The 15,778-nt window shown below is 34.2% G+C and overlaps 1 protein-coding gene across 2 annotated transcripts in view; it reads left to right on the top strand.

Moving 5' to 3' along the window:
- AFG1L (AFG1 like ATPase) overlaps positions 1–15,778 on the top strand; it is a 128,913-nt gene that overhangs the window by 68,984 nt on the left and 44,151 nt on the right. For both annotated transcript variants that reach the window (XM_011364857.2, XM_023533403.1), the window contains one exon: positions 7,689–7,771. In XM_011364857.2, coding sequence (XP_011363159.2) covers positions 7,689–7,771 — 83 coding nt within the window. The remainder of the gene's footprint in view (positions 1–7,688; positions 7,772–15,778) is intronic.

The following is a 15,778-nucleotide window of genomic DNA, read 5'->3' as shown; positions in this document are numbered from 1 at the left end:
GGTCTGCAGTGAGAGAACTTCAGCAATAGTGTTAAGAATTTTAGGCTGAAAAGGATCATAATTCAATTCCTTTATATTATGGAGGAGAAAACTGGTATCCAGAGAGGTTAAGTAACAAGCTAAAATCACACAGTTAGACAATTAACAGAGGACTTATCAATTCTGAAAAATTTTGTCCATGATTAGGAGCAGAAGAAAATGATAACATGAGGTAAATATCTGAATACTAATCATACTGTCAGAGCTAAAGCTGTATTTTATTCATTATTATATCTCCAGTAACCAGGGAAGTGCCTGGCATGTAGTGCCCAATATTTGTTAGGTTGAATCAAAATACATATTGAATTTTCAGGGGTCTTGCTAAACCTTAAGTGTACATTTTTGTTATATAAAACAATGTAACATACTTATGAAATATAGGGAACATCTTTAGTATTACCCTGAAAATCAGTATGCAAAAATATTACATTAAGAAGAGTTTCTATGACTGTTGGATACAAGGTCAGTGTTCAAAAATTAATTGTTTCTTTATGCTGTTACACTATTGGTGGGAGTATAAGTTGTATGATCTCCTTGGAAAATGCAGTATTTACTAAAGCTGAGCATACTCTTACCCTCTGGTCCAGCATTTTCTTCTATGTATATATCCAATGAGAACATGTGCACGTGGGCACTAAAAGTCACATGCAAAAGTTTCGTGGCTGCATTATTTGAAAGAGTTAATATCTAGAAACAACCCAAATGTCCATCAATAGTAGAATGAATCAAGAAATTGTAGTGTATTCGCATGGTGGATACGATCAACAAACTGCAACTATATGCAACATGGATGGATGAATCTCACGAACAGGAAGGAACATGATCATAAAAGAGTACATATCGTATGATTCCCCTTACACAAAGTTCTAAAAACAGGCAAAATTCTATGGTGCTGGAATCAGGATACTGATTACCTTTGGGGAGGTAGAAGAGAATATACTAGTGAGTATTCAGAGGTGCTAGTGATGTTTTATTTCTTGATTGAGTTGGACATTTATAATTTGTGTACTTTTCTGCATTTATGTTATACCTAAATTGTAAAAAGCTTAAAATATGCAGAAGTTTATGTATTGAATTTTTATATATCATTGCTTAAGTTTATAAGTTGTACTACATAATTAGTTTAAATGAGACTGAAGCAATTATCTTAGAATATAAAGCTGTTTTAGTGTATATCTGAACGTATACCTGCCTCTCCCAGCCCCTCCACCCCTCAAAAAAAAGACACCCCACCTGGTCTCCCACCCTTTTTTTTGGTTCACTAACTTTCTTTACTTTTTACTTGTCGTTTACTTACAGAAGTGTATTCTTAGCAAACGAAATAGTACAGTATGCAATACAGCTTTCCTGTATTTAAATCTAGTTATTTCTCTCATAGAAATTTCAATATATCAAAAAGAATTAAGCTTAGAACTATGTGTATGATATATCTATCATCTCTATATGTATAGGAAAAACTTGAAAGATATAAGCTACAAGCAACCTTTTTTTCTGAGAAGAGGATAGATTTTCTTTTCAACTTTTATTCTTTTAATATTTGAATTTCTTACAATGAGCATGGATCACTTTTTTAGTTTAAAAAACAAATTTTTAGAGCATTAAGTAAAAAGATAGATCTTAGTTATTTAAATATTTTATTTCTTGGAACTAGAAAAAGTCTCAGCCATTTTTTCCTTTTATGCTTACTTATTAAAAATTTATAAAACCAATCAGTTGAATATTGTCAAGAAAAATTTCAATAATTTTGATCCTTTAAATTCCTACTTAATGTAGTCACTTCAATAAGACATAAAACTTAAATTATGTCATTTTTTCTCTTTATCCAAATTTTCTATAGTAAGCAATATTACTTTTATAATAAAGGGTATTTAAAGTAGGCAGATGTTTTTTAGTTAAATTTATTAGGCTGACATTAGTTAATAAGATTATATAAGTTTTAAGTGTACAGTTCTATAATACATCATCTGTATATCGAATTGTGTGCTCACCACCCAAAGTCTAGTCTCCTTCCACCACCATATATTTGACCCTCTGTATCCTCTTTAACCTCTCCCTACTCTCCTTCCCCCCTGCTAATCACCATACAGTTGTCTGTGTCTGTGAGGTTTTCTTGTTTGTTTTGTTTCTCCTTTTGTCGCTTTTTGTTTTATATCCAACATATGAATGAAATCATGTGTTCCTTGTCCTCTCCCATCTGACTTATTTTGCTTAGCATGATATTCTCAAGATCTGTCTGTGTTGTCACAAATGGCAGTATTTCATTTTACGAGTAATATTCCATTGTATATATGTACCATATCTTCTTTATTAAATCATCCATTGAAGGACACTTAGGTTGTTTCCCTGTCTTGGCTATAGTGAATAATGCTGCAGTAAACACAGGAGTACATAAATCTTTATGTACGAATAAATGTTTTCAAAATTTTCAGGTAGATACCCAAGAAAAGGGATTGCTGGGTCATGTGGTAATTCTATTCTTAATTTTTTGAGGAACATCCATACTGTTTTCTATAGTGGCTGTATTAGTTTACATTTCCACCAGCAGTGTATGAGGGTTCTTTTTTCTCTACATCCTCTCCAGCACTTGTTATTTCTTGTCTTATTGATAGTAGCCATTCTAACGGGTGAAGTGGTATCTCATTGTGGTTTTGATTTGCATTTCTCTTATAGCTAGTGAAACTGATCATTTTTTCATATATCTGTTGGCTATTTATATGTCTTCTTGAGAAAAGGGTCTGTTTAGGTCTTCTGCCCAGTTTTTAATTGGACTTTTTGGTTTTTTGTTGTTGTTGTTGGCTTGTATCAGTTCTTTATGTTTTGGTTATTAGTCCCTTATCAGAAGTATGGTGTGCAGATACCTTCTCCCATTTGTTAGTTGTCTTTTTGTTTTGTTTATGATTTCTTTTGCTGTACAGAGGCATTTTAGTTTGATATAATCCCATTCATTTATTTTTGCTTTTACTTTCTTTGCTTTTAGAGTAAAATTAATAAAATCCTCTCTGAGACCAAGATCCATAATTTAATACCTATGTTTTCTTCTATGTATTTTATTGTGTCAGGTCTTATATTTAGGTCTTCAATCTATTTTGAGTTAATTTTTATGTATGGTATCAAATAGCAGTCTAATTTCATTCTTTTGCCTGTGGCTTTCTAGTTTTTCCAGCACCATTTATTGAAGAAGGTTTCTTTTCTCCATTGTATGCTTTTGTCTCCTTTGTAGAAAATCAGTTGTCCTTATGCATGTGGGTTTATTTCTGGGCTCTCAATTCTATTCCATTGGTCTGTGTGTTTTTCTGCCACTACCATACTGTTTTGATTATTGTAGCTTTGTAGTATAATTTGAAGTCAAGGAGTGTGACGCTTCTGACTTTGTTCTTTTTTTCTCAGGATTGCTTTGGCTATTCGGGATCTTTTATGGTTTCATACAATTTTGATGATTTTTTTGTTCTATTTCTTTGAAAAATGCCATTGGGATTTTGTTGGTGATTGCATTAAATCTACATATTGCTTTAGGTAATGTGGTCATTTTTTTTTAATTTAATTTTTTTTCTATTTAACATTTTTTAACATTTTATTTATTTATTTTTTTCCCTCCACCCTCTCCCCTCCCCTCTAGTAACCACTAGTCCATTGTGCATGTCCATGAATCTCTGTTTGTTTGTCCTGTGGTAATGTGGTCATTTTAAGTATGTTAATACTTCTAATCCATGAATATAGAATATCCTTTTTAAAATAATTTCTTTCAGTAATGCTGTTTTCAATATATAGATCCTTCACATTGTTTAAGTTTATTCGTAAGTATTTTATTCTTTTTGTTGCCATTGCAAATGGGATTGTTTTTTTCATTTTTTTCCTGAAATTTCATTGTTAGTGTATAGGTACACAATGGATTTTTGTACATTGATTTTGTATCCTATAGCTTTACTGTATTAATTTATTGTTTCTAATAGTTTTTTGGTGGAGCACATCTTTATTATCTCAGTCTTTGCTCACAAGGTTGATATGTTATAGTTTTAAAGAATTTTCTCCACAATGTTTATTCTTTTGTTCCATCTGGGAAGGGAAAAGGCAGAGTAGAAGCCATGTAAAGTTATTTTGTGAGATGGCTCTTTTTTCTAATGATATTATTCAGAATTGCTAAAAATACAAATAATAGGTCTTGAGGAAAATGCAAACTGCTGGAACATGGTTCTTTTAGTACTACATTTTCTTTACAGAGTCGAAGGCCTTTGACTCTTGAATATGTTCCCAGGGGTGTGTTAACCTCCTCCTTTTTCCTCCCCAAACTTCCTAATTGCATTTTTAGATTGAGTAACTGTATTTGTCCTTTGTGTACATAAATATACAAACGATTTTAAAATACAATTTTGTTTGGTGGCTGATTAGTTTTATGCATTTGAATTGGCTGATGATAAGAGGTCACAGGTCTTGTAAACATCCTTGGAAATTAGGAAATTACTTAGCGATCATACCCTTATGACTAAATTCATTCTCAACTTGGAAATATCTTAGCTTTCACCCTCCTCCACCCTCTGCAAAATGTTTTTGAAGAATCTAGCTTAAGAGAATAAAACCTGAAAATTGGAGGTTTATTTTTCTTTAAAAATATAAACTGAGTGTTACTATTTTTCAGACAATTAAGAACTAACACCTAAGGGCTTTGGTTATGGTTCTTTTGCTGTTGATTAGGTATTCCTCGGTGGTGATTAGTGAATGTACAAATGCAATCATTTGGTAGAGCTTAATCACTCATATGAGAGAGAAGTTAGTTACTCAGAAAGTGAAATCGAAGCTTGTATAACTTCTATTAACCTTTTTTTTTAATAGCAAAAAAAAAAGAGAAATTTTTTAGTAAATTAAGAATACTGAGTTATATAAGATAAATTGTGGTTTAAAAGAAATAGAAAACCTGGGGAAATATGTGAATATATTACTATACTATTTATTATATTGTCTGTGATACAGGTAGCTTATGAATAATTGGCCCTTAACCATACCAGGACAAATTTCCCTCAGAGAAGAGAGTAAGAAGTGTTGCTTAATCAAGAACCTCTCTTGCTTTTTGTACTGAGTGGCCGAGCACCTCCAATTATAGCACGGACAAGGGAGAGGAAGTATCTCTTTTCCCAGGTTTAGTACTTTACTCAAAATTGAGAAGAAAATATAGGGCTATCCCTTTTATTTTTTACAGTCATCTGAGGCAAGGGGAGAGTGGAATACATGTATTTGGGCAATACTGTATTTTTTTCTGATGAAATGGGTTACAGGGCCTGAGTTCTGAGAGCGAAGCCTGGGAAGTGTGTTGGAATGACTTCGAATGATGAACTAGGAATGTCTGTATAGGGAGGCCAACTGGCTGCTCAGGTTAAGCACTGTAGGGAGGCATGACTTTGTTAGGTGAAGAGGTTGCTTTTCACATACATGGTTCAAAAGCTCAGCTTTATAGGTTTCCACGGAGGACCAGCTTCTTCTTGGGGATCATTTTATAGTAATCAAATTCACAATTGCTAATATTTAGTTGACTCCTGAACAACACAGGTTTAAACTACATGAGTCTACTTATAAGTGGATTTTTTCAATAAATACTATAAATGTATTTTCATTATGATTTTCTTAATAACATTTTCTCTAGGTTACTCTATTATAAAAACATAGCTTATAAAATATGTGTTAATTGACTGTTTATGGTATTGGTAAGGCTTCCAGTCAACAGTAGGTTATTAGTAGTTAAGTTTCTGGGGAGTCAAAAGTTATACATGAATTTTTGACTGTGTGGAGTTTGACACACCTAACTCTTGTTTTGTTCAAGGGTCAATTGTATAAATCAAAATGCTAAACCTATTTCAGCCTTGCAGCCTAGATTTCTGGGTCTTCATTCCTCGGGTGACCAGCTGTCCCAGTTTGTCCAAGACTGTCATGGTGTTAGCACTGAAAGTCCTGCATCCAGAAAAATCTCTCAGTCTTGGGAAAACTCAGTCCTAGGGGGGATGGTTAATCACCCTATTTTACTTCCCTGAGCCTGTAGCAGCTGCAGCCTGGGAGGAGGGGAAATGCATCCTCACTCAGCTATATACTGTCTCCTCCCTGTAGTGCACGTGATAAATAAACAGCCTTCAGCCCAGGCATAGCACTACAACCTGGATGCAGTTTCAAGCAGGAAGAATGTTGGTACATCTCAAGTGCGCCCAGAAATTACTGTTCTGGTTATTGCTGCACAATAAATGACTGCAAAATTTCGAGGCTTAAGATAATGTACTTCATTATCTCTCTTGGTTTTTGTGGGTCAGGAATTTGAGAAAGGCTACCTGGTAATTCTGGCCCCCTTAGTACCATAATGGCTATGACTGGAACAATTGAGGACTGGTTAGACACCTCTCTCTTCATGTCATCTCAGGGCCTCTCCAGATTGGCTCTCTCTATGGGCCACTGTAAGCTCTCTCATTACATGATTGCCATCGGGCAGTTCAATACTTACCTGGCAGTGTAGGGTTTTAGAGCAAGTGTCCCAGCCAACAAGTAAGAAGCTACCTTGAATGTCACTCAGGATATTATTACATAGTATCATTTTCACTATAGTCACAAGACTCGAAGGAGTGAGATATAGACCCCATTTCTTGATGATTGAGTGCTAATGTCACAACATGTTGGGATGGAGGGACTATTGCAGCCATCTTTGGAAAATAGTCTGCCATAATTACCTTGGCACCCAAATACAATTTTTCATTAATAAAAGTAGTAAAGTTGTTAAAATATAATTTTTTCCTCATGAATTTTCATAAAGCAATTTTCATTTTGCATGAATAACAGATCAGCCTGTAAATGTTACATGTCTGTCTGTCTGTCTGTCTGTCTATCTATCTATCTATCTATCTATCTATCTATCAATATACATCCCCACTCCTCCAGCAAAAAGAAGCCAACTGACCAAGATAGGTGTAGCAAAAGTTCATATACTTCTGTAGTGAGAGTTTTAGGGTATGTGTATGAGCATGCACGTGTGTGTGAATTTCTATGCACATATGCACCCTGGGTGGGCAGTAGAAAGGAAAGAGTAATTGGGAGAAGAGAAGGACATTAATGGCACAGGACAGCTCGGGTTGAAGAGAGGTATTCACATCAGGAAAGAACTTGAAGACATTGATAGCTGGAGAGGGAACTAAGGGACAAAGGGCATTGGCAGTCATTTAGAAGTTAAGGACAGATGTACATATACTATCACTTTAGAATGATTACCTTATTTAAAATGTTGATACAGATGTTCTGGTCCAACTCTCTTAAACTGTCTCTCCCACTGTGATACTTAAGCCCCATGAATTATTCTTTCTGATCGCCTCCAACTTCTTACTTCCTGGTAATAGAAATTAGGATTTTAACAAAATGTAGAGCAGTTATATGGGGAATTTGCTGACAGAATTGTTTTAGCAAATTTTCAGGAAGACATGCTTCAAATCTTTTAAACTGATTTTTTTGGCTCATTAGATATTTAATATTCGACTTTTATGATTCTTACGTGAGCTCTAGTGTTTTGTCCTAAACTCATTATATTATTTTATTGAGAAAATTTCAAAAATTAAAAATAGGATACCAGAAAGGTTATCATTGTAAGCCAACACTTGTTTAAAAAGGTATTTTATGTGTTTGGATTGTAGGAGTACTGTAATACAGTCCAGCTAGACTCTGGGGTAGATTACCGGAAAAGGAGACTTCCTGCTGCAGGAAAACTCTACTACCTGTAAGTTTTTCTTTTTAATTTGGTTTTCTAAGATTGCTGTCTAATAGTTAATCAGGAAAAGATGAAAAAAAAAAGCAGAGTAATTATTAGAACATGAAAGGCTAGTTTTGAAGCCTGTGGTTTTTAAAATACAAAATGTTATAATATTAACTTCTTTAAACTATGTTTTTTTGCCATCCACATTTGCATGATTTATAATGTGTGATTGGATGAAACCCTAATTAGTTTTTTGGGGAGGAGTGATGACAGATGGTTAGAAAGTAATGAGTATCCTCTTATAAGACACTCTAGTATTAAGAGAATATCTTCATTGTGCTAAAGTAATTAGTTATTTGTGGACATCTTCTGAAAAATGTGCCATTTCTGTACCCCGAAAATTGTTGTTTTCTCTTTTTCAGACAATCTGTTTGTATTTATCATTGTTGACTGACTTCCGTTCATAACTATGTAAAATATATGTACACAAGTACAAGTGGGTACATTTTGTCTTTTAAAAAAAATTTTTTTAATGTAAGTATAGTTGATATACATTCTTATATTGGTTGTATTAGTTTTAGGTGTACAATATAGTGATTCAACATTTTTATACCTTACAATGTGATCACCCCAGTAATTCTAGTGATCATCTGTCACAGTACAAGCATAACAATATTATTGATTATATTCCACTTCCTCTCTTTTTCTTTTAAAAACAAAAACTTTCCTGAATAGGTCCAATTTATAATGAATGTCTTCAGCACATGCAGTTAGTGCTGAAAAACAAATATAGTTTGTTTTAAAATGTTATTTGTGAGAACCTGAAAAGGAAAAAGTGCTTTACAAATGTAAACTGTTGTTTAGTGCGTGCTGCCAGTGTTTGGCACAGAGTGGTTTTCCAGTAAATAGAACTGTCTAAGGGCTAATTGTGATTTAACTCAAAGGCATGTTTCTGCTAATTTAAATTTTGATGATAATGTGCATATGAGAGGTTCAGAAAAGTTCTCGTCTCTGCCACCTTGTAAGCAGAAGTACTTTACTGTTTTTGAAGCAGAAATTAGCTAGAAAAATCACATAATTAAAATTGCATCCTTTACACTGTACCAAGGGGACTATTTCCATTTATTATTCAGATTCTGATGATTATTTATAGGAGGTTCTTCATCTACCCTTAAGTACTTTGTCTTTAAAGTACTTTATAATTTAAAAAAATTCTTATAGCACTTTTTTTCTGCTTTAATTTAGACTTTTTCTCCCCCAGTTTCTTTCATGTTTGTGTTTTCTGGACTTTTTATTTTCCTGATATTCACAAACTTTCCCTGATTCTTTGCTACCTATTTACTGATATTCCAGATGTATAGTATTTAGAAATTAAATTATTATTATTCTCCTTATTCTTTAAAGAAGGTAATCCTTGTTCCCTTTTTCTCACAAAATATATCTGTATATGGAAGAATTAAAACATTTTCTAATGGGAAGTTCCTTAAATAAAGATGGTAATGTGGGTTTAAATCATATTTGTTTTGTAGTGCTAGAGAGGTCTCAGTGGAATTTACAGGAGGTGGAAAGACTGTTTCTGCTTGGAGCATGCATAGCCATTTTCTCTCTGACCAATCTTGGGTTACCTCTTCCTCTTCCTTCTAAAAGTAATGCAGTTCTAACGCAATAAAATTAAAACACGCACATAGGAGGAAAACAGAATCTAACAACATCTCAGACAGAGTCCGGAAAACAAAAGATGCCATGAAGCTCTGGAACCCCTTTCTTAAAACATATATAACTTCATTTAATCCTCAAGGAAGGTAGATTTGGTCATGAATTTAATATGGCTTTACCATAGTTTGGTAACCAAGGAGAGCCTGGGGACACACTTCAGTCAGTCAGAAGGTAAAGCAGATGTGTGTCCCTAAGGAGAGTTAGGAATTAAAATAACCTCAGAAGTGTGAGAATAATATTAAGTACCAAGACGGGGTGCTAGGGATATAATTTATAGTTTCACATGAGCCGTAGGGTACAATTCTTTTAAGGCAGAGTAAAAGACAATGCCCTGGGGTCATATTAACATTTCTGATTTAATTAGATTTCTTTTTATCTTATAGGAGAACATTAATTTTCCCCCATAACAGTGGGGGAAATTTAATGTGCTATGCTATATGTTGCCCTGTTAAAGCATGTGTTTATTTTGTTACCCTCTATTTAAACATCTGGAATTGGTTCCTGAAAATCAAGTCCAGTCTACCCCCTTGTCGGTTTCACTAGAATCCCAGCTGGTTAAAAACAAAAACAAAATTTCTAACGCCCTTCCAAGGGGCACCAGGCACTATCTCAGAATTTGATATAAGCAGAATCCCATATATGATCTTTAACTAAATAGAAATATTCATTAACTCAATATTTTATTAGTCTAACTTTTGAAAAGCCATTAAAAAATGTCCCCAAATATAATCCAAATAATATCAAGAATTACTAGATTTAAAAAACTACCCTAAAAATTAACATGGAATATTTTCTATGGTTTATAATATTGTCTGGTTCACATAAGACATAATTTATACAAGGTATTGTATGTTTGTATGTAATTTACTTCATTTGTAGTTTTATATCACATTGAATTTAGAAATCTTACAGTACCTTTATAATAAGTTCCAGGTGTTTTTAGCCTATCCCAAGAAGTTGTCAAACTAATATGAAACGAACTCAGAGAATTGAAAGTTACAAGTTACAAGCCACAGAGAGCGTGTGTGCCAAATACCCAACCTTTTGCATAAATTAAAATATCCGATGGTTGTCCAGTTTTTCTTTTTGCTGTAACAGCATGGTTTCCCCAGAAGCGAGCACAAAGTTATTTTCCTCCTGGTTGCTGAGTGCATTGGGCTCAATAAGATCCCCATGTCTGGAATATAGTTTGCCTAAATCCAAACAAGTCAGCCAAGTATTAGGCTTGGACCAGTTATTTATTTTGTACTGCCTGGTGTTTGCCAAGAGTAGCCCCATCTCATGCCTTCCAGAGAATTAAACTGCTTCAGATTAGCACTCTGCTTGGGAGCAGGTGACACTAGAGGTTATTATCTTATATAGGCACTGAGCAGCTCTTTTCAGACAGGAAATAGCACTACTGAGGCATATGTGGGATGTGCCCCAGGCCATTTTACTGTCACTTCTGTGAATGGTTATGGTTTCTGTGTGAGAGGAGGTCAGATCACCTTGGACTCACCCTCTATTTCTGTCTCTTTTCCTTTTTCATTCACAAGTTGAATCATACAGCTTCTTTCTACTAAGTTTATTGAAGGAACTGCATATTGTTTCTATGCAAACACCCTATCTCCATTATACTCACCTAAAAGCACCCCACCTTCAACATAGAAGCCATGGCCTCAGTCGAAGATTTTAAACTGACTCAAACGAGAGGGGGGTAGGTGTTGGACCTGGAATTCAATTTTACCTTGCTTATGAGTTAATCGGTTTACCTGTTATTATTTTATGGATGCTGGCAGAAGACACAAGAGACCTGAGTTAGAAACAAAGGATTTTATTATTCTTGGCACAGAGAGCATGTTGTGTTAGTTCCCTCCTTACCCCATAGTCCCATTGGGAAGGGGATTGAGTTTTGCCGAGGGTCCAGATGGATGCTTGCATAGGCAGTGAATTGTATTATAGGACAGGAACTCTGAGTTTGGGGAATATACTATTTTAAGGCAGAAGTAAGCAAGCCTTCTTTTTGTCTCAAGGTATACATTGACTTATCCCTCAAAGTTTCTCACTGCAAATACAACCTTGAGAAATGGTTAGGGCCTTGCATTCTTGGCATACTCAGCAAGATATATAGGTGAGTGAGAGACTCATGGAGGGCCATTTCTCCCAACAGGGGACATTTACCAGGCTTTTAACTTTAAAGAAGCCAGGCTTTCTCCTTTTGTTTCATTTGGCTCCTATCCACCAAAGTCATCCAATAAAGTTATATCTGAACATGTAATTCAGTTATTTAATACTTCAATTAAGTTGTTTCAAGACCATTTCAATTTTATGTATATGGGGACTATGGACCATACTGAAAATGATGAAAAATATGTTACAACTTTTTCAGACACAGTCCCAACATTCACATATTTTTACCTGTCTAGTATAGTACATCCTTTTATCCATCTTTTGAACAGATTTAAAAAGAAGTTTTTCCTTAAATACTTTTATCAGCGGAAGTTTCATGTATCAAGTACTCTTAATCTTCTACTTGGGAAATTCATTTCTGAAACTATATCTTTGAACACTATCAAAAATAAAAAAGTTTATTGGCCAAAATCACGCAGCTTTAGGGTTATTGCTCTGTTTTAGAAGGTCTGTGAAAACAAAGACTGGAGCTCATATAAGTTAAAACATACTTCCCCACAGTCAGTAACTTCTTGTTTCTTGTTTGTGGTATTCCCTATACACACGCTTCCACCCTCAGCTGAGAAACAGATCAATGAAAATTTAAGACATTTCTTAGTTCGATTGTTACACCTTCTCATATCTAAACTTTGGCAGAGATCTGTCTTCTGCCTGGAAAGTTGCCACCCTCTGGTTCAGTAGTCACTAGGACATCGCCATCCCCCATCATTACCATTCCAGGTGTTTGTGCCCAGACATTGAAATCTGTAGTTTCAGTCTTAGTTTTTTGTTTTGTTTTGTTTTGTTTTGTTTTTACCAGAGTACCAGCCCCATCATTTCCTCTTTCAATTCCCACTGAAGAACTTCTAAAACAACTACCAATAGAAGCAACATGAAAATTGTTAAGTCTAGCCCCCGTAATTTTAGACTGTAATTTGTTTTGGTTCCATGTACTAGACTGTCTAGTCCCCTAGCAGGTGGTATACATACCCCATTGAAGCAGTTTATTTCTCATCTATAACAAAGTTTTTATAAACTTATGCTAAATATTGGCCTGCTATGCTCCTTTTCCCTTCAGTTCCATGAATTCTCTCATGTATCTTTTACATCATATCATTCCAGTTTCTGACACTAGTTTGCATAGTGTCACAATGGAGCAGTGATGGTATTGAAAGGAAAATACACAGTTGAAGAATATACAATTTATTTAGCAGCATAGGATGCAGAGACATATCCATGTAGAAGCAGTTGCACAAAACAGAAGACAAAATAGCATATTCTCATTTGAAGTTCTAAATTTTTCTGGCCTATGAAGGTCCATTAGCTTTCTGTTTTATATTTCATTGAATTCTTCACACTTCTTATTATTTACTTTCTTCTGCTTAGTTTGGATTTAATTTGCTCTTTTTCTGGTTTTTTAAAGATAGAAACCTAAGTCTTTGATTTTTTAAAAAATTTTCTGCTCCCCTTACATAAACATTTTAATGCTATAAATTTTCTTCTAAGTACTACTTTAAGTGTGTCTCATACATTTTAATATGTCATGCTTTCTCTTGCGATTTGTTTTTTGACCCATGGGTTATTTAGAAGTGTGTTGTTCAGCTTCCAAACATTTGCTGATTTTTCTATTCCTCTTTCTGTTCCTGATTCCCAAATTTAAATTCATTATGGTCTAAGAACCTATATAGTATGGTTTGAATCTTATAAATTTATTGAGACTTGTTTTATGGCCCGGAATATGATGTATCTTGGAACATGTTTCTTGTGTGCTTTGAAAGGATGTGTATTCTGCTGTTGTTGATAGGGTGTTCTTAAATGTCATTTGCATCAAGTTGGTTGATAACGTTATTCAAGTTGCTTGTACGCTTACTGATTTTTTCCCCCGATTTCTCTATCAATTATTGAGAGAGGTGTTGAAATTTTCAATTATAATTATGGATTTATCTATTTTTCTCTCTGTGTAGCTCTCTTTTTAGTATTCTACCTCGCAAATCCTAGCTCCAAGGGCCTCCCCAAATTCTGAATTTTGTTTTCTGAACTCACAGAGACCATTCGGGATCTGGCTGAGTTTCCTATTCTGAAGCCTGGAAACTCTTGCCAAGTAGGAAATAGGGGCTCACCTCATTTGTTTCCCTTCCTTCGAAGATCACTGTCCTGTGCTTTCTGTTACCAGTCTCTTAAAGCCATTATTTCATATACTTTAGACACTATGTAGTTTTAAAAAGGAGAGTAAATCTAGGCCCTGCTACTTCATCATTGCCAAAAGTAGAAGTCTCCAATCCATTATCCTGAAAACTGGTAAATGAAAGAAAAGAATCAAGTGTTTTTCCTGTCTGTTTTAAAAAACCTGATCCTCAGTATAACAAAAAATAGTTGATGGCAGAATCTTATCTTTATAGAAATTTTCTAGATAACAAACAAATGAAAAAAGGAGAGAAGTAAAATAGATTTAGAATATCACCATTTTGTAAAACTTTCATAATTTGGATATAATGATCTTAAGTTCTACAATATTTGCTATAGAAATGGAACCTGAATTTGATCAATTTACAGGCAATGTTAAGGGCAATGGTATATGTTAAATGACATCATGGGAGTATATTCATCAAAATGTAGACTGTAGAGTTTTTTAAATTACATAAATAAATTGCTTCTTCAATAAATAAATAAGAAAAAATAGAGGGAAAGATGGAGAGGGAGCCTGTACTTTAAAAGAGACTTAAAGAACGTATCATCCAATTGCAGTATATGGAACTTATTTGTATCCCAAATCAGACAGACTATAAGAACAGAAACAAAAACAAAACAAAATAAAAACTATGGGACAGTCAGAGAAATGAAAACACTAATTGGATATGTCATGATATTGGAAAATTATTGCTAACTTTGTTAGGTGTGATTAAGAATGTTATTTTTATTTAACAGCTTTATTGAGATATAATTCGCTTGCCATACAATTCCCTATTTAAAGTGTATAATTCAATGACTTTTAGTATATTCACAGAATTGTGCAACCATTATCACAATCCATTTTGTTTTAAATGTTTTAAAACATTTTTATCATCCAAAAAAGAAACTCTGTATCTCTTAACCATCACTTCTTTCTCCCCACATCTACCCTGCCCCTCCAACCAGCTCAGGCAATCTGCTTGTATACGTCCTATCTCTATAGATTTGCTTATTCTGGATATTTCATGTAAATGGAATTATAACAATATGTGGCCCTTTGTGATTGCCTTCTTTCATTTAACATAATTTTTTTAAGATTCATCCATGTTGTAGTGTGTACCAGTACTTTATTCCTTTTTATTGCCAAATAATATTTCATTGTATACAACTTTTATTTATCCATTCATAAGTTGATGGACATATGGGTTATTTCCATTTTTTGGCCATTGTGAATAATGCTACTATGAACATTGATGTGCAATCTTTTGTGAGGACTTTTATTCTTATTTCTCTTGTATAAACTTAAGATTGGAAATTCTGGGTATGATAATTCTGTTATTCTTCTAAGGAAATTCCAGACTGTTTTTCAAAGACAGTCATACTATTTCATATTCCCACCAGTAGTGTATGAGGGTTACCATTTCTCTGTGCTAACACTTGTTATTATCTATCTTTTTGATTCTAGCCATCTATATTAGTTTCCTAAGGATGTTGTTATAAAGTACCATAAACTGGGTGACTTAAAAAAAAACAACAGAAATTTGTTGTCTCACAGTTCTGGAGGCCAGAAATCCAAAATCAAGATTTTGACAGGGTCACACTCCTTCTAAACTTGTAGGGGAGACATATTCTTTTCCTCTTCTGGTTTCTGTTATGTGCCATCAATACTTTGTGTTCCTTGGCTTGTAGATGTGTCACTCCAATCTCTGCATCTGTCTTCACACGGCCATCTTCCTGTGTGTCTCTTTTCTCTTCTTATAGGGACATTAGTCATATTGAATTACAAGCTCATCAACTTAACTAATTATATCTACAATGACCCTATTTCCAAATAAAGACACATTTTGAAGTGCTGGGGATCAGGACTTACACATATTTTGGGGGGAAAACACAATTCAACCTAAACACAATCCTAGTGAGTGTGAAATAACATCTCACTGTGGTTTTTATTTTGATTTCTCTGATGGCTAATGGTGTTGAACGTCTTTTTTGTGTGCT

This window comes from Pteropus vampyrus, unplaced genomic scaffold, assembly GCF_000151845.1.
Source record: "Pteropus vampyrus isolate Shadow unplaced genomic scaffold, Pvam_2.0 Scaffold101, whole genome shotgun sequence".
Taxonomy (NCBI): domain Eukaryota; kingdom Metazoa; phylum Chordata; class Mammalia; order Chiroptera; family Pteropodidae; genus Pteropus; species Pteropus vampyrus.
This window is presented reverse-complemented; position numbering and strand designations above follow the sequence as displayed.